This window comes from Rhineura floridana, chromosome 4 (assembly GCF_030035675.1).
Source record: "Rhineura floridana isolate rRhiFlo1 chromosome 4, rRhiFlo1.hap2, whole genome shotgun sequence".
In the NCBI taxonomy this organism is placed as follows: Eukaryota; Metazoa; Chordata; class Lepidosauria; order Squamata; family Rhineuridae; genus Rhineura; species Rhineura floridana.
In genome coordinates this window covers 99,650,836-99,676,225 of record NC_084483.1, presented here as the reverse complement: position 1 = coordinate 99,676,225, position 25,390 = coordinate 99,650,836, and the positions used below count along the sequence as shown (strand labels likewise).

The 25,390-nt window shown below is 42.6% G+C and overlaps 1 protein-coding gene across 1 annotated transcript; it reads right to left on the bottom strand.

Moving 5' to 3' along the window:
• Positions 1–527: 527 nt before the first annotated feature.
• On the bottom strand, positions 528–22,859 carry LOC133384165 (protein LEG1 homolog). The gene is given in 7 exon segments (XM_061626087.1): positions 528–694; positions 6,758–6,996; positions 8,438–8,568; positions 9,583–9,767; positions 11,577–11,663; positions 22,607–22,769; positions 22,839–22,859. Coding segments are annotated over 7 exon segments (993 nt in total).
• Positions 22,860–25,390: the final 2,531 nt, after the last annotated feature.

Sequence of the window (25,390 nt, the reverse complement as noted above, 5' to 3'; positions counted from 1 at the left end):
AACATGGATCCAATCAAGCTCACGAAAGGTGACCTCTCCCCTGAAATTTATGTAGGCAATAAGAGAAAGCAAAATCTGCTGTAGCTAGACTTAAATTCCTGATGGCGCAATCCCATGCGTGCCTCATCACAGGTAAACCTCACTGAGCTCAGAGACTTACTCCTAGGTAAGCAGAATAACTTATCCCACCCCCCAAAAAATCTCCTTTCAAACCATTAAGGCAAGCGGGGGGGGGATATTTTTCAATGCCTTGGCACAGACAAATCAGGATTCAGTTTCAGCTTGATTTTTATTTATTTATTTATGGTATTTTAATATTGGTATTTTATGCAGATCTACTCAGAATTAAGCCCAAACTTCAGTTCCCAGGATTCTTTGGGGGAATTCATGCCCTTTAAAGTATGACATGTACACAGCCTAAATTGCAGCCTTAATCCCATGCAGATATACCTAAATACGAAGAATTGATAACATGAGTCTTCCAAGCAATTTTGAAACAAATGCAAGTAGTAAACACCAGCCAAACATTAATTCACCACTGAGCAGACCATTAAATTAATTATTTGTGTGTGTATATAAGTGTGGATTTCCAGAGATCGGATACTCTAAAACATAATTTCAATAAGTCTGCGGCCATTTTTTCTTCCTTCTTCAGTAGACATGGCCTTTCTCCAAATGAGCAACAAAAGGTTTCCTGCAAAAGAAATGTTCTATTAATTTATGCAGATTTATAATCTGTTTTCAGCTCAATGAATTCTCAATTTGTCATACATATTTCAAAACCAAAGGCTAGAAAAAAATGCAAAATAAATCAACATTGTTAGCTGCTAAAGAGAAAAATTCCTTTGCTAGCAAAGAATGAAAAGTAGGGGGCACACGACGCTAGTCAAACCCTACCCCTTTTACTGTAAAGCCTAGTGGGATCAGTTCAAGTGTGTTTTTCTAAAAAACAAATCAGCTTCAGACAGATTTTGCAACTGATCGGCAGATCAACCCGTTGCCCCTCCAGGTGTGGCCAATGGAAACGCTTTGCGGTAGGCAACTAGTGTGCTGACAGCCTCATTCGAGACCCAAGAAATATCAGGCCTCTTTAGAGACATTTGGGCCTTGGCTGAGTCGGGTTGAGATAGCCTCAGATCTCTACAGCGTGTTCAGGAAGAAGTGAGAAGGTGGGGAAAGGAGGCAACTCTTTGCAGGAGTGGCTTTACCACCCGACCTTTCCCCTATCCCACCAGGTCTCCCCAAGCCCCTCCATGCAAAATCCCCTTCGCAAGTGGCCTCCATGCATGCAGGGGTGATGGTGACAAAGGAGCAGCACCCCACAGAACAGAATCATCTTGTTTATCAGCTGATAAGCAGCAGAATTTGTCCTCTGTGGTGCTGCTCGCTGCTCGTTCACAGGTACCTTCCCTACATGCAGAGAAGGTGCTCACTAAGCAGCAGCGACCAGCAAAGCACAAGATGGAATCGTCCTGCATACCAGCTGGTGAGCAAAGCGATTACATCCGGTGTGGGCCGGTTGCACCCACCTGCTCTCAGTCAGTGTGGGGGCAGAGAAGGAGACGTAGCATCGCCCTCTTCCCCCTCATCATATTTTTAATTTTAAAAATCTTTAGCCCAGCCCCTGAATAGCTTTGTGGATGGATTCAGGGCAGTTGGTCCCCTCTTCAGGACAGGGCGGATTGGCTCTGCCCAGGGCCCACAGATCAGGCCCATGGGGCAGACAGGGAGGACTGTTCACAGCCTTAGCAACCAGCACTGATTATTACCTCTTGCTTCAGCTTGTGCTTTCTTTTCCTCTCCTGTTGCGTTATACTCTTTGCCAATCAGACTGGGCTGTCTTCAGAAACAGGTCTACAAAATGCCCAAGTTGTTTCATAGCACTCAGGATAGGGCTGCCCTGCCATTGCAGTTAGTCATTGATCCTGAACTTCTCTGCCCTGCCTTGGGGAGGGTGTTTCACAGTCAGGGTACTGTCACAAAGCAGACTCTGTGTTTGGTAGTGACTTGTCCTTCCACTGGTGATCATCCCAAACCAGGGGCACAGATCACTCTCATATGACAAAGCAGACAGCATCATGTATCTCAAGGTCCACATTTTCTTACATTTGGGCACAAATTGTTTAGGGCTTTGCAGAATTTTGAATTGTACCTAGAAACAAACTGGTAAATGTCTTAACATGCTAGCAAAATATGGTCACCTTGGCAAACTCTGCTTAGGAATCTTGCCACCACATTCTCAACTATCTGAAATTTCCAAACTCTTCAGAGGCATAACATGTTGCAGAAACCTAAACTGGCTGTTATCATGGCATGGAGAACAGTGGCAAAATCAGATTTTTCCATGAGGCCATGCAACAGGCTCACCAACCACAGTCAATGAAATTTTATCTGTGTCCACAGACTCTGGCTGGTCATCCAGAAGCACAACTAAATCTAATAGCACCCAGCAAGGTGTTACACTCCTTAATTTCATAATTGTTTGGGGGTCAGGAAAGTAGGATGGTATACTGCATGCAAGGGAGAGTTCAGACCATAAGTATCTCTATGGATCTCTCACTCTAGCCATACTATGCCCACATAACCCTTTCCCTGTTATCACATGGCAAATCTACCCTACAGACATATATTGATTTTATATCTATTTAAGCAATGGTTTCTTCAAAGAATCCTGGGAATTGTAGTTTGATAAGGATTCTGAGAATTGTCCAGTCAAGGTCCTTAGTTTATTAACTACAATTCCTAGATTTCCCTGGGAAGATAAATGATTGTTAATTTCTTTAACTCTGCAGTATAGCCTCACGGTACACATATGGTATTTGGAAAAACTGAGTAGACTGGAAATGTTAGAAGTCTGGAACTCAAAAGTCATGGGAAGATGTGCAGTTTAGTTCCAGTCTAAGTGCTGGAAGTAGAAGGAGCCAAAAAGAAAAGAAAAAAGGATGGTTAGGAAGCAGCTGATGAGTTTTCAGAGTTCTTCCACACAGAGTTCTTCCCTAGGCGAGGGCATAGCACAAGCAAAAGGAGTATTTTCAGTAACAGGACCATGAAGATCAGTTCACAATCCTACTTGGGTAGGAAGCTCACTGGATGACCTTGGACCACTCACTGACTCTCAACCTAACCTGCCTCACAGGGTTGTTGTGAGGAGAAAATGTGGAGGGGGAGAACACTATATGCCACCTTGAATTTTTAATGGAGAAAAGTTGGCGTATAAATGTAAAAATATAATAAATATATATAAAAAGAAAAGGTTAGTTTCTTACTTCTAAATAATACCACAAGATGGTGATATACAACACTTATTGTATTGCTATTTGAGCAGCTGTGTGGAGAGTAGCAGCAAAAGGGGGTCTTTTCAAGGAAAGGAATCACAACCTCTGTGAGTCTGATTAAATTTATGTTTTCCTCTAAATATTTATTTATTTGTTTAATTTGTATCCCGCCCTTCCTCCCAGCAGGAGCCCAGGGCGGCAAACAAATATAATTTCAATCCTTTCAAGTTTCCTTTCTTTTGTGTCGTAGAATTTGTCCTTTATTTTTTAGGAATACACCAGCGTTTCTTTTTAGTAAACATATATTATCCATAAAGAAGTTGATCATATGCAGGTATGTGAGAGTGAGGAAATGTTTACAAATTGCCAGTGTGGATTTGTTTGCTTTTTGTAAACCACTTAGAAGGGTTTTTTTTTAACCTAGAGATATATACATTTTGTTAAATAAAAAATAAATAAATGTTAGATTATTTATTTGTTCATACTGCCTGTTCATCTGAAACACTGAAAATCAGGAAGCAAAAACCAAAACACAGCAATCCTAAAGCTAGACACGAATTACTAAATGCAGAGCAACATAGCAGAAAAGCCATGCAAGTTTTCAACTGAAAGAGAGGACTGTTATGGGCCAGCTCCAATTCTAATGTATGCAAATTTCCCATCCAAGAGTCCTTATAATGTACATATTAATCCTCATTTATATCCAGGTATGAATATTACCATCATATTATTCAGTCAAGACTCAAAAGTTCAAACTGGAGAATGTTTTTCTGCTTCCCCCTCCTTCTCCTTTGTTCTGGGTTGAGTACACCCTGTTATATCAACAAAAGCTGATAAGGAGATAGGCCAGGTCACAGCTGCCAGTGGACATGTATTATTATTTATTTATTTAGTATATTTGTATGCTGCTTTTCATCACCAGGTGTCCTCAAAGCGGATTCCATAGCAAGAATAAAACAATGTAATAATATCATGTAGAAGCCAGAGGACAAAGCTCCTTATACGGGTGGACAACACTTGTTTCTGGTTTGAGTTTAGCAGGTGCAATGAAGTGGTGCCATGAAGAGAAAGCTGTGAGCTCAGGGCCACAGGCTTGAGAACATATAAACAGGGGAAAGAAAGAGCAGTTTCTCATTAGTCTTTTAGACTGATCCAATGTACTGCTATGCTACTGCCAAGGACCCGAGGCTTGCCTCACACAAGGGTGAGATTATTCAATTTCTTTCCAGATAAGAGATAGAAATGTATTGAAATGTACTAACAGAGAAATGTAACCTGTCTGATGTTGATTCCTTGCAATATAACTTTGCCAATATTACAATGTAACTTGATGTCCAAGCCTGAATTAACAGCACATTATACTTTAAGATAGGTTACCAGTATATTGATGTCTAAGTCTAACATGTAATACTGATATATAATATATAAGAAAGCTGAGAGCTCCATTATGAGCTACAACCAGTCATGACTTTGACCCTGACCTATATGATTCTGATTTACTGGCTGAAGCCCGATAAACATGTACTTGTATGAAAGTACAAAGGTTTACAAAACTTATAGTCCTGAACTCAGAAATGCTTGCTTAACAACCCTCTAAATTTCCGTGGTGATACACAAAACAGAGAGAGCTGAGAGTTCAAAGTGTAAGCAGAGAGAGAAAAAACAGACCCCTGTTGCACTTTTTTTCTGTCAGTGTTCTCATAATTTGTTGAAATTAATTAAAATTCAGCCATCTTCACAGAGTATCTATAATCCTATTATTGACCTTGCCCCATACTCTGACCTTCATCTTCTGCAGTCTAAAAGTTAAAAAACAGCTTGGCCGATTTTTAATTAATTTAGATATTTAGCATTGGAGTCAATGATAAGCCTAGGCATGCTCAGTAAGAACCAACTGTCAGTGTCCTAAAAGCCAGACTCACAGCTGCTGGGCTTGCCTAATCAGGGGGCCACACCCACACCAGGCATTTATTTCACTTTAGATGGTCATAGCTTCCCCCAAAGAATTCTGGCAAGTGTAGTTTGAGAAGGATGCTGAGAGTTGATAGGAGACTCCTATTCCCCTGAGAGAGCGCCAGTGGCCAGAGTGGTATAACAGTCAGGCACTCTGACTGAAGCTCTGTGGGGGAAACAGGGCATTTCCTAGCAACTCTCAGCACCCTTCACAAACTAGATTTCCCAGGATTCTTCGGGGGAAAGCCATACTGTCTAAAGTAAAATATAGATCTCGTGTGGATGTGTCATTGGACAGATCTAGTTTAAATTTGGGTGGGAGACTACATGTACCTGCTGTAGTATTAAAAGGTGGGGGGAAACCTGAAAAACAATGATAATGTTTCCAATGTTTTCACTTTTGAAATGAATGGGGCGTCCCCTCTACCCAGTGCCCACCTATCCAATCTCCTCCCCTCCCCTCCTCCTTCCTCCCTCCTCCTCCCCTTTCTGCCCTCCTCTTCCCCTTCCTGCCCCTCCCCCAGGTCAGCTGCACCTATCCTAAGCATGATTGCACAGGAATAAATCACACTGAACTCAAAAAGCCTGCAAATGTTCAAACCTGCCCTCCCCTTCTCCTCCCTCTTGCCCCTCTTTTTCCCTCCCCATCCCCTTCCAACCCCCTCCTTCCCTCTCCTCCTCCTCCTCCCCCCTCCTTTCCCCCCCCTCCTGCTCCCACATGGTCAGTTTTATCTATCCTAACCATGATTGCATGGGAGTAAATCCCATTGAACTCAATAAGCATGCAAATGATCAGACCTGCCTTTTCCCTCCTTCCCCTCTCCTCTCCCTTCCTCCTCCCTTCTACCTCCCCTCCTCTGTTCCCTCTTTCTCCTCCCCTGCCCACTCCAGCCCTTGCTCCCTCTTCTCTTCCTCCCCCCCTATGGTCAGTTTTACCTATCCTTAGCATGATTGTATGGGAGTAAATCCCACTGAACTCAATAAGCATGAAAACGATCACTCCATTCTCAGCAAACTTGCACAGGATTCCATTTCTTACCTCCCAAATTAAAAAGCAAAGAAATTCACTAATAGGCAAAAAAAACCATAGCGGTTTAAGAACGTACCTATAGCCAACAGATATTTCTATCGAACGTTAAAAAGCAGGGAAATTGGGCAGCTATAGTGAATGCACCAGGGGAGCAGGAGACCTGACCTCCTCTCTGAGATGATGTACAAATTTGTCAAAATGCAAACAAAATTTGGATTAGTCTTTCACAGTCCAATCCACTTGCTGTGTAGCTTGGAAGAATTTTGGTAGCATTTGGTAACAAAGGGGTCAATCTACCTATCAGTTGCAAAACCTTCCTGAAGCTGAATTTTTTTTAAAAAATGCACTGGAGCTCATCCTATGAGATTTTAAAAGAGGTGGAGTAACACATGTTGTGTTCTCCCCGTTTTGAGAAAAGGGAGGTAAAGACACATTGGACCTGGCATAACATTGTGTCTCTACCCTGACAATGGGCTATGTGCTTGTCCAAAACACCTACCTGTTTCACTGTTTGCCTTGCGAAGAGCACCAAATAGAAACAGCACTCGATTTTGCCTAGATGTGAAATCTGCAATGGAAGGGGCTCTGTCTGCTTCCAAAAGGATGCGTGGTGGCAAGCCGGTCTGAAAATAGTTGGTAGTGTTCTGATCAGTTGGAAAATGTGTGGCTCCAATGAAGTCAACAGTAGTGGCCCAGTCCTTCCCAAATTTGCTTTCAGGACCACTGAGGTACGGCAGTCTGAAATGTGAAGGGGGAGGAGGAAAGTGAAGGAATCAGTTCAATCTCTGTCAATATTATTATTAATATAGTATATATCTTGGAAAGTTGTTTGTCTGCTCACTAGGGATTTGGACGCCTCTTAAGATACTGTAGCCAAATTTTACATGGTGCTTCCTGGGAATAAGGAGCAGGTTTTTGTCTATGTTTGGATAAAATTGGATGTGAGTTTGAATCAAGGTAGCAGACTGAACCCTTCAAAACGTCATTGGTTTTAACCACTGATTTCAAAACTTCCTAAAGTGCTCATGAGTAGTGCTATAAAAAGGACAAATCCTAGCCCACCTCACTAAAATATTCATTCTGCACCTAACAGGGTAAATAGCTGCTGACTTAATGTAAGCGAGGACAGTTTCTCAGAGAGAGCTTGAACAATGAATTGCATCTCATTGGGAGTTGCACTACTACCTGACAACGCATTGTACTGCTTGAAGGATTTATTTATTTATTTATCTATTTATGTAATTTTTAACCCTACTTTTTGTTAGAGTAAACAAATATTGCATGGTCACTTTAAGGGATATTTGGGGAATATCCCATGTACCTGTTTACCATGATGTAACTTCCTAATGGGTGGGGTTTAGTTACCTGACTTCCTTCTCCTTTGTCCTGGGGGATTTTTGAGTAATCTCCTTTCTTCTGCTGATCTTCCTACCTTTGAGATAGGCCGCATGGCATGATGCTCTCTCTAAGAGCATCCATTACCAACACCAAGATGAACTGAGAGCTATATTTTCTTTCTTCCAAGCTAAAGCCTACGTTCTTCTAAACATATGAGGTTGTAAGTAAACATTCTTTTTCTTTTACTAAAGGATTGTGTCTGTTGTTATTTATATAGAGAAAGGTGGGCTGGTTTACATTCTCATTCCGCTGCTTGTATTTTTACAACTCTGCTAAGAAATAGGACCAAACCAAATTAGTTCCTATTTCTGTGTGTGTATTTTTATAGTACCGAGCACTTTTCTTCCCACAAGGACTCAAAATTAAAAAAAAAAAGAACACGATAAAACACAAATTAAAAACAAAACATAATATATAAAATATAAACACAGCAGCGAACAGCCAGACCTAGGTAGGTACACTTCTCCAACTATGTGCCAAAGGCCTGAATAAACAGAAATGCCTTTAATAGACTATCAGGGAGAGGGAGAGCCCAATTTCCCCAGGAAGGGAGCGCTACATGAAGGGCGCTGCCACAGAGTGGGCATAGGACTTGCCACTGCCCCATGGACCATTCTCGACAGAACCATGATCAGAATCTCCCCTGCAGATCTTAAAGCATGGGTTGGAAATCTATATCTATCTATGGCCGGTTGAAAAAAGCAGCTTCTCACATCTGTAACTGAATCTTTAGTGTACACCACCGGGAAGCTGTTAAAAGCATTTGGTAACTTTAGCTTACCGGTTTCTAAACTTTGGAAATGCATAAGTGTCGCTAAGAACACGAGCTTTCCACATGTAGTTCAATGCTTCATCTTGTGAGAAGGAATGGGCTGCAGGTATTTCAGAGCTTGATGTCGTCGATAAAAGGTACTAGGAGAGGAAACACATGTGCATGTACACACACACAGTTAGAATGATCAAAAAAGTGAAGAGCTCATAGTTCAGTAGTAGATCATCTGCTTTGCATGCAGAAGGTCCCAGGTTCAATCCCTGGCATCTCCAGATAGGACTAGGAGAGAACCCTGCCTGAAACCCTGGAGAGCTGCTGCCAGTCAGTGTAGACAGTACTGAGCTAGATGGAATACTGGTCTGACTCAGTGTAAGGCAGCTCCCTATGTTCCTAACTTGTGGTTTTATTTTTGGAACCAAGGATTCCTTTCAATGATTTAACAATGGCTAAAGTAGGTATGGCCTATGGCCATACTACCCTGAACACGCCTTATCTTGATTGATCTCGGAAGCTAAGCAGGGTTAGTACTTGGATGGGAGACCGCCTGGGAATACCGGGTGCTGTAGACTTAGAGGAAGGCAATGGTAAACCTCCTCTGAATACCTCTTACCATGAAAACCCTGTTGAATACATCCAAAAAAAATTAATAGGGTTGCCATAAGTCATAATCGACTTGAAGGCACATAACAAAAAAGTAGGTATGACTCATCATAATGCAGGTGGAAGTCATTGTCAAAAATACTGAGCTGGAGGGATGACATTTCTAACTCGGTATAAGGGATCTTCCTTTGAATTTCCTGGGTTAGTTTTGCTATCGATATAGGTGAGCTTCTTCCTATTCAGATTGTCTCAGCAATGAACTGAGTTGTTACTGTTATTTTTTTAAAAATGGAAATAACTTAGAAGCCACCCAGCATTTGCTGAATGAGGGTGAGGCATTATGCTGGTGGCATTAATCTAAAGTAGCAGAAGTGTACTTCTAAAAATGAAATGATTTTCTTTAGCCATTTGAAAAAGTCCTAAGTTTTCTAATAAATAAAGCAGGTGAGCAGAGTCAATGTTGAAGTGTGGAAACAATAACCTTATGCCGAGGTTAGTGAAAAATGAAGGCAAAAGACCCACTATTCATCTAGTAAGACAGACAACAACAGTACCTTGAAAAACGCCCTCCAGGTAGCCATGAGTTGTGGTGCCTGGGCATTGCATTCAGCAACACTGCGGCAGAAGTCAGCTCTTCTATCATCTGGTGGCAGCATTTCTACCTCGTATGCCAGCTCTCCAAAGACGCCACTTTCCAGTGCCCCCAGAAAGGGTACAACTGCTAGGTAGTAATTCATACCTGCAGTAATGGACAGTAGCAAACCTGTTTTAGAGGAATGTCTGGGCATATGGAAAAGCAGTCAAATTATTGGATGTTTTGGTATATGAAAGTGATGTGTTCATGCACCCTGATCTTATGCAGGTTTAGGCAGAACATAAGGGCCAAACTAGGAGGACATAATTCATGCAATTAGAAACGGGGTGAACGGCTTTTAAAAATGAACTGGGGCCCCTCAGCTTGCTATTTATATGAATGGGGGCTTCCCCCCAAAAGTAAATAGCAGGACTCGGAATCTAGATCAGTGCCATAGCAGCAGCAACGGCTTAAAGCACCTCTGCTCCTGTGCCAGGGTTGCAATCTGAATTGGGCCCTGACTTCTGCAATTTACTTTTACAGAATAACCCAAGCCCCTGATCTACTACACTGGATGGGATTTGGCTGAGGCAGTGGTGTCCCTCTACCCCACTCTGCCAGCGGGAGGGGGGGGAATTAAACCAGAGGCCAACGGAAGCTGCTGCCACAAGTGTTCCTGCTGGTGGTCGCTGGCTTTGTCAGGGGCAAGGAGAACATGAAGAGCAAGCAGAGATGGGTCAGCCAAGTATCGGCTGGATCCTAAGCTGGTCCATTAACTAGCAAAGGGCCCAAACCAGACCTCTCCGCTGTGCCAGCCTGGAGCTGGTGCAGCAAACATGCAGGATTTTCTCCTCCTGGTGAGCAGTGGGATTCTGCTGCTTCATTAAAGCCCACCGCAACCGACCACGGATTTGGATTGTTCCCTAAGTCTGTAAAATATTAAAGATTCTTGGTATTTAGTCAGGGTCGCTAGTGGAATGTCCAACATTTTGCTTTCTAGACAAATAATGGTGCACTTCTTTGGTTACATGGGATTCAGGCTGTGCTTCCATTGGATATAAGTTCTGCCACTCTTTCTATGGAGGTTGGAAGCAGTTCCCATGATGCCAATCATGATAAAGCATAGATTGTTTGCCAGTTGTGTTCAACAACTTTGGGGACATTTATTTGGGGACCCTTCAACATCCCCCAACCTCCCACCCCACTCCAGGCTGACCCATTCTGTGTTGCATTCTACACTCTTTCTCTATTCCAATTTCTTCTTTCCCCCTCTATTCCCCACATTCAGGTCAATCTGAAAAATAAAGTAGGGTTACAAAAGAATTCAGGAGCTTGGTCTGCCACGGGGTAAACTTGTAGAGGGACCTAGGGGTTGATGCAGAAATTCAGTCTGATGACCAGGGAGGGAGCAGTGTGCATTCCCACCAGGCTGCTCCTCTCTCCCTACCTCAACGCACACCATACCGGGTCTGCTTGAACCATTTCCCCCTTTTGCTGCCCAAATTGGTGGGATCTTCGGAGAGGGAGGAATATTGGCTTGGGAGATAAAACCAGGCCCCAGAATTGGAGGATAGATGCCCCCGATGTACAGCAAGGAGGACTGTGCTCTAAGCCCACTCTCAAGGTCATGCCTTCCCCCCTTCAAGTCACCATGTGTTGTGCGCTGTTGTTTCAGCAGAGAGCCCAATGTGCAAGCTCCAGCTCACGGGTAGCAGTTTCACAAAATCAAGATATCTGATTATTTGCATGCCCTGATTGCACAGAGCCACAACCTGTGAGCAGGAGCTGATGCATTGGGCTTTCTGCTCATACACCCACGAGCAACATGTCATAATTGGGGCAGGGGACGAATATGACCCTGAGGGGGGTGCTGGAGGCATGGCCTCCCTCCTTGTTCTACACACTTATGCCCTACACATAATGCATGAATAGGGCTTTAGTGTTATGGAAATCTTCATGCATGAAAATACTTACAAGCCCACCAGCTGTGGACAGATATGCACAGGTTGTCTCCATCTTTATGGCCGCATGTTGTGGCATTAGTTGGATCTCCTAGTCTGCCTAGAAGAAAACCAAATACATTCTTACATAAACTTGTATTTGTATAGATCAGGGGTGGAAAACCATTTACAGACTGAGGGCTGCATGTGCTCATGGGCAATCTTCGGCTGGGGTCACGGTGGGGGTAGAGGCAAAAGTGAGTGGACCCACCTAGGCAACTCTGACCTTTTTATAAAAGGCTACATTCCAGCCATGGAAAAAGCAGAGGTTTCTAAAAGCATTTGTCTTCCTCCTCCAGCCAGGCAAGGAAGTGGGATTTTCACAATTCAAGAACACATCAGCCAGACAGATGAAAGCAATTGAGGAGAAGGGTGCGAAACAAGACCAGTGAGGGGTGTAGCCTGGGAAGTGTCCTGAGGTCTAAGGCTCTCCATTCCTGGGACAGATTGCAAGGAGTTGTTACGTATGACACACAGGATTTTGCTCAGAGGACAACTACTCTTTGTAATCACCCTGTACAAATCACCCTATACTTTGAGCATTAGGGAGACTTTTTTCAGGAGGCCTGGACATCTACATAAGATGGTCCTGGCTAACATGGGGTGTATTTTTCAGGTGCTGCATTTCCCCAACTTTTCCTGCTCAGGCTGTGAACACATTAGTCACCAGAGCAGAGCGTTTCCATTAGCCGCACCTCGAGGGGGAACGGGCTGATCTGCTGATGAGCTGTGAAATCTGTTTGAAGCTGAATAATAATAATAATAATAATAATAAACAGTCAAGCTGCTCCTACCACATTTTATAGTAAAAAGGAGCAGGGTTTGACTAGTGTCATGTGCCCCTGTTTTCAGAAGAGAGAAGTGGAGTGCACTGGAACCGGCAGAACAGTGAGTTCTACCCTTACAATTGCGTCTGGTCTCATCTAGCAAGTTGGTTGTTATATGCCTTCAAGTCGATTATGACTTATGACGACCCTATGAATCAGTGACCTCCAATAGCATCTGTCATAAACCACGCTGTTCAAATCTTGAATCACAAACTCAGAAGCTTGACAGGTGGAATGATGCCTTGTCTCCCAGAGTGGAACATTGTGCTTGAAAATATAAAATTAACCTAGTGCAAATTTCCAAAATTGTCAGTATTGCTTGGAACTAAAGAGGTGGGGGGCAGACATAAATAACTGTGGTTCCCAAATTTTCTTTCCAGGAATCATGTGAAGTTTGTGGAAGGTCTTGGTGGATCACTTAATGATATTTCTGCTTATTGTAGTAAATGTAACGTGCTCTGTGAGATGCTGTATGAGTTGTAATTGTATTTTTACAGACAGGCCATGGACTATCTGAATGAAGCTTGGGAACCACCAATGGTTCATGGACCACCATCTGAGAACCCCTGATTATAACATCTGGCAAAATTCATTATTATGGCTGCAGAATTCAGTGTATGCTTCTGAGCTCCAGCATTAGTTCTCATCTGCATTTCATCTGAGTCTCTGTGCTGCCTGGGTAAATGGGATAGGCTGTCTTTCCATACCAACTGACTCATTCTTGTCTGGATAGTATGTGCTGTATGTCGTGCTACCATCAAGCAGCAGGACTGTAAACACCTCTAATAAACTTGTATGTTACTGTGCAGAGTAATTTCTATGCTAAAAATCAAGGACATTGATTTGCATGTTTGCCTATTAATTTATGCCCAATTGCATAAAGCACATGATGGCAACACTTAGGCTGTAATCCTATATCAACTTACCGAGCAATAAGCCCCATTGAACACAATGGGGCTTACTGTTGAGTAGACATGTACAAGACGTGTGTGTGCGCATGCACACAACTGGGAAGGATTATACAGGCAGTGTACTGCAGTACTTTATGGACATTCTCACACGGATCTGGGTCAATAAATTATACTCTGGGATACCTTGTACTTTGCCCTGGGGCTGCAGAGCTAAAAGACACCACCCTCTGATCTCTGCCATCCACAAAGGGAAGACCAATCCAGCCCCATCTAAGGAAGGAGAAACTCTTGCCCCCTCCCTGCTGGAAAGACTATGCAGCTCCAACGGCCAGTTGCCCGGGGACTCAGCAGAAGCAAAGGAAGAGGACAGTGACCCCATCCTTTGACCACAGGAACAAGAGCCACTAAATGCTGTTCAAATAAGAACCACAGCACAGGAAGATCAGCCTGGCCTAAAATGGACATATACATTTTTATAGCTTGGCACTATGTTCTTGTCTTGAAGGACTGGTCTCCCTCTTTTCTCTGGATGCTGATTTATAGATATGTGTGCATGGATTGTATGTATTTGACTGTAACGTTAGCTAGAGGGTAAAGGTGAGCAGCTTCTGTGTTCCTACTAATTTTACGTATTTAACTAAATTTATTCCATAAAGGAAGTGACAGACCTGAACTTACAAGATCTGAACAGGGTGGTTCATGACAAAGGCTATTGGAGGTCACTGATTCATGGGGTCGCCATAAATCGTAATTGACTTGAAGGCACATAACAACAACAAACTAAATTTATATACCGCTTGATGGTAAACAAAACTTCTATACACATACAGACATACAACACTGCTGTTGCTCTTCTATCTCCTGCAGTGGCTCTTCATTATACAAGCATGGCAAGAGGTTTACGCATGCTTTCTGTGTGTAACTAGAATGTCTAGTTTGACAAAAAAAAAATTCCTAGTTTTATTTCAGCTCATAAGCCACAAACAGGTGGAAATTTCTCAGCATGAGATTAGGCAATCAAGACTGAGTCAGGAAAACTGAGAGTTGGTAGCTGAACTGTCATATATACATACACACACATCTGTGTCTTATAATTTGCTAGAGGCAAACTGGGGAGCATCATCAGCTAGTCTGGTTTCTGTCTCATTCCCCTTCCTTAGTGGTGCCTCAACCTTAAGAACACAAGAACTACCCTGTATGAGACCAAGGGCCCATCTAGTCCAACATTCTGTTTTCAAAGTGGCCAACCAGAAGCCTACGGGATGCCCGCAAGCAGGATCTCAGAGCAACACCACTCCATCACTTGTGTTCCCCGACATCTAGTATTCAGAGGCATTCTACTTCTCATAAAGTAGTACACAGCAATCATGACTAGCGGCCACGGAGAGCCTTATCCTCCATAAACCTGTCTAATCGTCTTTTGAAGCAATGAAGTTGGCAGCCATTACTACATCTTGTGCTAGCTAATTCCATAGTTTAACTGTGCATTGTGTGAAATACTTCCTTTTGTCTGTCCTGAATCTTCCAACATTCAGCTTTATCAGATGATTCCATATTCTAGTAGCCATCAGTAAATGTGGCCATCTCACTGCTCACTCCCAATTCTAGTCATTTCTTAAGTTTATAAAAAACCTGATCCCAATAGCCCATTGTGAGAACCGTCCACTTGTTCCTGCTCTCTGTTTCCTGTCCTTTAACCAGTTACTGATTCAGCCAGGAGTCAATGAAAGCATGTGAGGAAAAAGCACAGATCTGGATTTGTATTGTTTTTGGTAGCAGCATCTGTCTTCCATCACATCTAATTCTGTCACACAAGGCAGTAACAAGAATCACATGTGGTTCAAGGCCTCAGATACGGGCCTAGCTCACACATGTAAGAGAGTAATGTGGGAATGAGGTGAAGACTGCTGAGGTACCAGAATCGTTGGCACTGCTGCAGAATGCAGATAAGGGGAGAATTCAAAATGTGAACTTCTGTATTAAAGATGGGAAATCTGTGGTCCTTGACTAGAGCTGACAACAGGCTATGTTGTCTGGGGTTGACAGGAGAATCCAACATCTAAAAGGTTACAGGTTCCCTATGCCTGTTCCATGTAAAAATACAGGCTCCTGCCAGAAGAAAATAAGTACAAGAGGGAATGGCTGGTCTGTATCCCATCACAATGTGTTTTTTAATTATTATTTTCAAGAAACTGTTTTTTATATGGGAGAGTATTTAAAAGCAACATCCCCAAATTTTATCTGAAGTGGCACTTCATTCTGTAAGTGTAGACCAGGCCTCCGTATCTCAACATGAAAGAATGGGTAGATCTCTGTCTTTAGGAATAACCATTTTGGGAACCAATTACCTCCTCCCCCAAGTTATTTTAGCCTTTTGATCAGAACAATGGCATTGAGTTCGAACAGTGATAGAGTATCTAAATACTTCAAATTATTCAGTAATGTGTCTGGAACTGAAGTATTGATAGGGAATAAAGTGAGTGAATCATATGAAATGAAGACACCTGAGCTCACAAAATCAGACTTTTCAGTCTTTTAACATTTCCTCAAAAAACAATTTCAGAGTCTCAAAAGATGGCCTTTCAGACCATAAGTAAGAAAAATATTTCAGTATTTTTCACTGCCTTGTGAAAGAGAAAATCAGGATTCAGTTTCAGCTTTATTTATTTTATTATAGACAAATAAATGGAATTTTCATCAAAGACAAATTAATGGAATTTTCATGTGTATATTTGACATGGCATTTTTAGTGAGTGCAGATAAGCTACAACAGGTGAACTGGTCTACAACAAGAGAAGACTGGTCTTATAAACAATCTTGATCCCAATGGAGTGAGGTTAACTTCATCTATACATTGATAATACCATTACGTATGAAATCAGAATAGTTATGTTTGTGTAGAGCTATGCTTTGTTCAGAGACTAGATACTAGAAACATAAAAGTGCAGTCAAGCACAACCAGCTTTGTGCTGAGTACATTATGGGTGTGAGAAAAAAAATCATATGTAGCACAAAAAGGGGGGGCACTCCATGTTAGTATTGATTAACTGAGGGCCCTTTAGTCCAGTATTTTACACAGATTGTCAAAGGGAGGCATATCTAGACTGGGAACCTAGTGCCGGAGGGGTGTGTGTGTGTGTCATTAACCGTTTCCTCCCATGTGGTTGCAGTCCAGATAAGGCTCCTACGTCTATAATTTGCATTGGAAAAATAATTCCTATTTGCTTCAGTAGCAGCTTTTAGCCTGTGCAGATTGCAGGTCCAGGACTTTGAACTGGATTGGGACCACAGCAGAGTGTTAAAGCCTCCCTACCACCTACACTGGGGTCCCAGTCTGGACCAGGCTATTTCTGTGAAAGTTTCTGTGGGAGAAAACCCCCAATTGCACTTAAAGGGGGAGATACATCGCTAATGTAACATGTAGTTTGGCCCTAAAATGGGTGTGGCTAAGCTGTGGCCCTTCGGATGTTGTTGGACTCCGAATGCCATCAGCTCCAGCTAGCAGGGCCAATGTTCTATGGGTGAGTGTAGGAAGGAGCAGTGGAGATTTAACTTCCCTTTGTCAAGTGCTGTGTCGCATTTTGTCTGCTTTCTCTCCTTCCCTATCCATTTTAGTGTCACAGAATGTATACAACACCAAAAGAAATAAAAACAGAGTGCAAGGGATAAGGCTATGTACTATGTGCCGTGTTGGAGGGAGCATGCCCCTGAATGAGGTGACTGTCCAAAAGAAACAGTAAAAGAAATAAGTGAAGTGGGTCCCAGTGTTTCCTGTAGGTTGTGTGACCGGTACCATACGGGTTCAAGCAATAATATACCTTGTTTTCTCTCAGCATTGAAGAGATCCAGGCAGTAGAATCGAACAAAACTTTATCTTAAACCAAAATAATTTCACAAACATACAGGCATAGCCAGCTCATAGGGCTGAATGACACATTGTTACAATTGTTGACCTTTCCCTAGACTTTCTCTTTCTCAGTGTATCCTGCCTAACTCTATCCTTTACTACTACTACTACTACTAATAAAATTTTATTTTTAGGCCGCCTATCTGGCCGAATGAACGGCCACTCTAGGCAGCGTACATAGATTAAAATAAATACAACATATAAATACAATTATAACATCAGTCTTCAGATAATCAGCCCACCCACTTCTGTACGTTAAAAAACTAAAATTACCTAGGAATCCTGTATGCCCGCTGAAACAGCCACGTTTTTAATCCTTGGCGAAAACCTACCAGGGAGGGGGCATGGCGAAGGTCATATGGGAGAGAGTTCCAGAGGGTGGGAGCCACAATCGAGAATGCCCTCTCTCTGGTCCGCACCAGCCTGGTTGTTTTCACTGGTGGGACCGAGAGAAGGTCTTGTGAGGCCGATCTCATCAGGCGGCATATTTGGTGATGCAGGAGGCGCTCCTTTAGATAAACTGGACCGAAACTGTATAGGGCTTTAAAGGTTAACACCACAGAACATCTCTTATTCCTATTCTATATATTTTCCAATTACAGGATTGGCTAATAATGGAAAAGGGCAGAACCTAACCCTGTCCATCACACCACAATATTAGAAACTCAGCTAGAATGTACACTGTATATCAAGAAGGTACGCCCCAGGGCCAAGAGGATGCCTGCATAGTTAAGGAACAGAGTCAAATCATATATTTTATTTATTAAATTTATTAGTTACTCTTCTTCATAAAGATGAACCAAAAGCCTGCTAAAAACACTCCAAAAATTAATAGCCAAATGCCTGGGAGAAGAGGAAATTTTCATCTGGTATCTAAAGATAGATAATGATGCTGCCAGACATGCTACTCTGGGGATAATGTTCCATAAGAGGAGGAACATCACTGAGTAGGCCTGTTCTTGTGTTGCCAACCTCCACACCTTCTCTGGAGGGGGCACATAAAGAAGGGCCTCAGATGGTGAATGCAGGCTGCAGGTTGGTTTATATGGGGAGAGCCAGTCCTTGAGATATTGGGGTCCTGAGCCATTTAAGGTTTTATAGGTCAAAAACCAGCACTTTGAACTGAGTGCACAAAGTAAATCGTAGCCAATGCAGTTGTTCCAAAATTGGTGTAATGTGCTCAGACTGTCTTGCCCCAGTGAGCAATCTGTCTGTTGAATTCTGCATCAGATGCAGCTTCCAAACTGTCTTCGACGGCAGCCCCAAATATAACACATCTAGCCTAGAGGCTACCATAGTGTAAACAACAGAAGTCAGGCTATCCCTGTTCAGATAGGGTCATAACCGGGCTACCAGCTGATGATGATGGAAGGCACTTCTTGCCACTGAGACCAGTAATGGATCCAGAAGTACCCCCAAGCTATTCACCTGCTCCTTCAGAGGGAGTGTAACCCCATCAAAAGCAGGCCACATCACCTTCATCCAGTCCAGGGAACCACCCACTAATAGTGCCTCAGTCTTTTCTGGCTATTAGAAACAAACTATTAGAGGTAAGAAGGCTTTGTTTAGAAAATGGAGGCCTTGTCCAAATGGGGGAAAACATTTTGCCCCCCCCCGATGAAAACAAGCAATATCTGATGCTAAATTCCCAAAGTTTTGCATTCGTTGTTAAATGACACATTCTCAGGATATGAAATCATGCATTGTTTTGGATTCTGCAAATCACACAGAATATTAATGCACACAGTAGTCAAGAAGCCCTAGGTTCCACAAGGCTGATTTCAGTACTATGGCTAGATTAGAGTATGGAAACAAATTAAGTAGATTAGTGTCTCCAAATGTGTATGTAACACTAGAATGTGTGGACATCCAATGAAGATGAATGTTGGGATTCAGGACAGAAAAGGAAAGTATTTCTTCACATAGTGCATAGCTGAACTGTGGAATTCGCTTCCGCAAGAAGTAGTAATGGCCTCCAACTTGGATGGCTTTAAAAGAGGATTAGACAAAATTCTTTCTTTCATTTGTTAGTGAATCTGATGGTCTCTAGGTGACTTACAACAAATTAAACATAAAATATAAAACAGATTCAAAAACATGCAATATAAAACAAATTTATAGACATACAATATAAAAATTTAAAACCCAAATGGAAAAAAACACACACCAAGGGCCAAAGGCCTGAGTGAAAAGGAAGCTGGATCAAGATGAATAAAGAAGGCTCCAGATGTGCCTCCCTGGTGAGAGCATTCTATAGCCTAGGGAGCCACCACTGAAAAGGCCCATCTCCTGTTCCCACCCACTGAGACTCCTGTGGAAGGGGCACACAAAAAAAGGCCTCTGATGACAAATGCAGGGTCCAGTTGGTTCATTCGGGGAGAGATGGTCCTTGAGATATTGAGATACTAAGCCGCATAAGGCTTTATAGGTTAAAACCATCACTTTGAATTGCCTCCAGAAAGTAATCCATAGCCAGTGTAGCCATGCCAGAATTGGTGTTATATATGCAGAGCAACTTACCCCATTCAACAATCGGGCCGCCAAATTCTGCACTATTTGGAGTTTCAAAACTGTATTCAAAGGCAGTGCCATGTATAACAGATTTCTAGTCTAGAGACTACTGGAATGTAGAAAACAGATGTTAGGCTATCCCTGTCAAGATATGGGCACAGCTGAGCCACCAGTCGAAGCTGATAGAAGGCACTCCTCACTACTGAGACTACGTGGGCCTCAAACAACAGTACTGGATCCAGACATACCCCCAAGCTACAAACCTACTTCTTCAGAGGGAGTGTAACCCCATCCAGAGCAGCCCACAAGCCCTTCATCCATTCTAGAGAACCACCCACTAACAGTGCATGCTGGATAAGATTTATCAGAGCTTGGAAAAGTTACTTTTTTGAACTACAACTCCCATCAACCCAATCCAGTGGCCATGCTGGCTGGGGCTGATGGGAGTTGCAGTTCAAAAAAGTAATGTTTCCAAGCTCTGAGATTTATGTAGGATAAGGCTAGCAGTGGCTACTGTTGGAATATGTGGTTCAACCCAAACTGGTGGTTTGGGGCTGCATGGGGTTAAAAGGATAGATAGAGAGAAGACCTCCTGATTGCTAGACTATACCTATCCTTTGATCTCCTGCTGACCCTTCCTGTGTAGAATGGTATTCTTAGGATGCTGACCGCATCTTCCGGCTTTTTCTTTGTTCTCTTGAGAGAGAGAGAGAAGACATCTTTTCTTTGTCTCTCTCCTCACAGCATGAGGGCAAACACTAGGCTTAGTGTTTGCGTCTCCCACTTAGCTAGTTAGCTAGATGTAGAACTCTTTCCTATCAAGTATGTACTTCGAGAATAAAGTAGTTATTTCTTATTATGAAACTAAAGTCTCAGTCTGACTAATTCCAGGGAAGGTGTAATATTTAGCAAGGATTCAAACACACAAAGCTCACTTGGGTGCTTTTTTGCTACTCTGCAACAGCTGCTAACCGGAATGGTTATGTTCTCCTTCTACTGTAAGAGACATACCTCTGAATATCAATAGCTGGGAATCACAAGTTGGGAGAGAGTGCTTTTGTGTTCAGATTCTGCTTTTGGGCTTCTCATAGACATCTGGTTGGCCACTGAACTAGATGGGCCATTGGCCTGAAGCAGCAGGCTCTTATATTCTTATAGAGCTGGACTACAGCAGTCCTGAAGCAGGGGGCAACTGTCTCATCCCTGAAGTTAGGCCATGCTAGCATACCATACAGAAGGCGGGACTGGAAAAAGATGAAAGAGGTGTGAAAATTGGAGAGAGAAATATCAAGAATATAAGATATACAGACAATTCCATACTACTAGCAGGAACCAGTAATGATCTGAAATGAATGCTGATGAAAGTTAAAGAGGAAAGCACAAAAGCAGGACTACAGCTGAAGATCAAGAAGACTAAAGTAATGACAACAGAAGATTTATGTAACTTTACAGTTGACAATGAGGACATTGAGCTTGTCAAGGATTATCAATACCTCGGCACAGTCATTAATCAAAATGGAGGCAATAGTCAAGAAATCAGAAGAAGGCTAGGACTGGGGAGGGCAGCTATGAGAGAACTAGAAAAGGTCCTCAAATGCAAAGATGTATCACTGAATACTAAAGTCAGGATCATTCAGACCATGGTATTCCCAATATCTATCTATGGATGTGAAAGTTGGACAGTGAAAAAATAAGAGGATAAAAGAAAAATCAACTCATTTGAAATGTGGTGCTGGACGAGAGCTTTGCGCATACCATGGACTGCGAAAAAGACAAATAATTGGGTGTTAGAACAAATAAAACCAGAACTATCACTAGAAACTAAAATGATGAAACTGAGGTTACCATACTTCGGACACATGATGAGAAGACATGATTCACTAGAAAAGACAATAATGCTGGGGAAAACAGAAGGGAGTAGAAAAAGAGGAAGGCCAAACAAGATGGATTGATTCCATAAAGGAAGCCACAGACCTGAATTTACAAGATCTGAACAGGGTGGTTCATGACAGATGCTATTGGAGGTCACTGATTCATAGGGTCGCCATAAGTCGTAATTGACTTGAAGGCATATAACAACAACAACAAGTAGGAAGTCTAACTTTCGCCTTGGTCCTAAACAAACCTACATAGTCATTGTGTGAGCCTATATGTGGCTTGCTGGTGATGTTTTACTATGGTGTTCTTTTATATATAATTTAAAAATACAAGTCAGAATTTCCAAGGCATATAATAATGGCTCATGTTTTGACACCAAAATGTCAATATAAGCATAGATATTAAGACCTAGAGAATACATGCCCCATAAGAATGAGAAAAATCTACCATGCTTAGGGATGGAAGATTCTGTCAGTTTTGGTTCCCTCCATTTCTTATTTTTCCAATCTTAAATTTAGTTCTCCACATTTCTTCAGCAATTTGAGTGAGTTTTCTTTTAAGAATCAAGGGAGTCAAGATGGCGCGGCAATAACAGGAATGTGTGTGGAGCTCTGTAACTTCTGACTTTTATTACTTCTTTTATTTATTACTCCTCATTATTCAACTCCTTGCGTGGACGGGAGTTGAAACAAAATCTGTTGAAGGAGTGAAGGAGGCTTGAAAAACAAAGAGGTTGGTGCCGATAAGAAGAGATAATTTTTTATACAACACGCAAGCCAAGAGGTAAAGATAAACACAGACTATTATGTCATGCTTCGTTATAAGCTCTAGGATTTAAAAATACACACACAAAGACCGAGAGCAACTGTGTTAATTTGTGTTTAGAACAAGAAAGCCACTCCCTCAGTAATATCCTGTTTCACTGAGCTTTTTATATTCTATATTTTAATGTGCAAAGAATGGTGCTTACCAGAAATGCACGTAAAGTTTTGGGGATTTTGCCCACCTTTGAGAGCATTCCCCTGAACACACAGAGAGATCGAAGTGAGCAGACAAAAATCACACAGTTCCTTGTAAACAGAGATGAAGAGAAGGGTGTGGAAGGGGAGTCCTCTGATGCACCAGAAGCGGTCCTAGATTGGTCTGTGGATTTTAAAAGTGAAATGCAGGATGATTACAAAGAGGATTTATCCACTGCAAACTTGGCAGTAGAGCTGGCTCATGCTGAAACCATGGCGACCCAGGAGAAAGTATAATCACCTGATAAGCATAAACAGCTAAATGAACTAAGCTAAATGTTAAGACAAGTTACTGAGTTGGCTTGTAGTGCGGGAGAAGTAAACAAGGAGTAGACTCCCATTCAGCACAAGATAACTCAGGAGTTCAATATGCCAATAGAAGGATGGCTTTTTTTTTGCTAAAGAAAGATACTGAACATACGAAATCCTTCTTATCTGAGTGCAATGAACTTCTAACTACACTTGTGCAAGTGCTTAAAAAGAATGGCTCAGGATTTGAAAGTGATGGTGTGAATAAGGAACCAAATAATTGTAAGTTACAAACAAATGAATGAAATAAGCTAAGGCTCCAGTAGTAATACTAGACCACCTCACGTCAAACCGCTACGCCTCGCCCCTTTTGAGTTTGACGGGTGACGTCAGCGGAAGGCCCACCCCAGAAGGCCCACCCCGGAAGGCCCACCCCACCATTTCCATTTCCCCTGATGACCTCACTGGATATCCTGTCCCCCAGAAGCCCCAGCCCTCATGCCCCACCCCGGAAACGGTAACCCTGTGACCCCCCAGGAGCACGTGGTCCTCGCTGGACCAATGGGTGTATTTTTACTCAAAACGGGGTCCCGGATTGGTCCCTATAGGGGCATGTGACCCCTCTATGAGCGCGTGGTCTCCAGGGGACCAATCTGAAGAGGTTTAAAACCCAAAGGTGAAAACAGGGTACCGGAATTGCACCCCGAAGGGGTGCATTTCTGCCCCCTCTCCAGACTGCTCCCTATAGGGGCATGTGACCCCTCTACGAGCACGTTGATGCCAGGGGACCAATCTGAAGAGGTTTAAAACCCCTAGGTGAAATTAGGGTGCCGGAATTGGACCCCGAAGGGGTCCATCTCCACCCCACCTCTCCAGAACAGCCCATTAGGGATAAGTAACCCCTCTACAGCTACGTCACCCAAGGGGGGGAGGTTTTGAATTCCTAACCAATCAGGAGAGGGGACGGAGAGACCTGGTACAGAAGTGCATTTTGCAAGCCCAGACATGCTCTGAGGATCGAACATGGAACCAGCGTGCGAATCAGCATCGGGGCTAGTAGGTTTTTCCTATCCTCTAGCCCCTTTGAAAATGCACTCAAAAAGGCGGGTAAAGCCTAGGAGATTATCGTTTCCACCAGCGAGTATAAAAATTAGCAGTGGAAAGGAAGAATCGGAGCATTTTAGAAAAAACGGTCTGTTTCAACCCCAAACTTACCTGTAGCGGTGTTCACTGCCGGACAATATCCAGACCCTGAAACCTCATTCCAGGCAAATTCTAGTGAAGCCATGTCCGACACAGAGTGTGATTGTGGGTGTGATCTGAAGGCTCATTTCCTGAAGGAAGAACAACTTATGAAATCTGCTGAGGTTGTGGATGGAAGTGTACTTTTTAAACCCATGGTGGAAATGGAGGCTGAAGAAAACGAGTGGCTGGAAGATTTAAATGAAGGCATGGAGCAAGGGTGTCTACAGGTAGGTGCTTCTGAGCTGTATTTTTATTAGTGTGTTGTTTTTCCCAGTTTGGTGCAACCCCAATGCTAAAGTGCCTCTCTTTTTTTTCTATAGGAAGATGTGACGCATGATGGTGATATGGAAAAGCTACACATTGAGAGTTCGCAGGCTGTTAATATTTCCTGCATTTCATGTGTCTGTCCCAAGCCTGAACCCTGAAAGCTTGAAGCAGGAGTTTTTTTGTACCAATAAAAATAGTTTACTTTAACCACCGGTGTCCATACCTGTATCAACCAGCAATATGGGAGAGCATGATGAAATTCTAAAAACCACATATTACACACCTGAGGAGGCTGGGAGCTTTGGGGGAGTGAACCATCTATTTCAGGAGGCAAAAAAGCACAGTAAAACACTAAGAAGGGAACATGTTATGACATGGCTTTCAGACCAAGATGCTTACACATTGCATAAGCCAGCCAGAATCCATTTTAAAAGAAACAAGACTATTGTGTCTGATATCGATGCCCAATGGCAGGCTGACTTAGTAGATATGCAACAATTTTCTAAGCACAACAAGAACTATAGGTACATTTTAACAGTCATAGATATTCTGTCTAAGTATGCATGGGCATTGCCTTTAAAAGACAAGACAGGCAAAGAGGTCTCTAAAGCTTTTAACGTTATATTCAGTCAGAGTGGAAGAAAGCCCCGAAAACTCCAAACGGACCGAGGCAAAGAGTTTCTAAACAGAGTCGTAAACGGCTTGTTAAGGCAGCATGGAATTCACCACTTCGTCAGCAAAAATGAAGTAAAAGCTGCTATTGTTGAAAGATTTAACCGTACTCTGAAATCAAAAATGTGGAGGTATTTTACAGCTAACAATACCTATAGTTATATCGATATCCTACCACAACTCTTAAAAAGTTATAATCATAGTTTTCATAGAACTATCAGAGCAAGGCCTATTGATATTAACCATTCTAACGCCCTGGCGGTATGGAAAACCATTTATGGAGACTGTATTTACATAAAAGA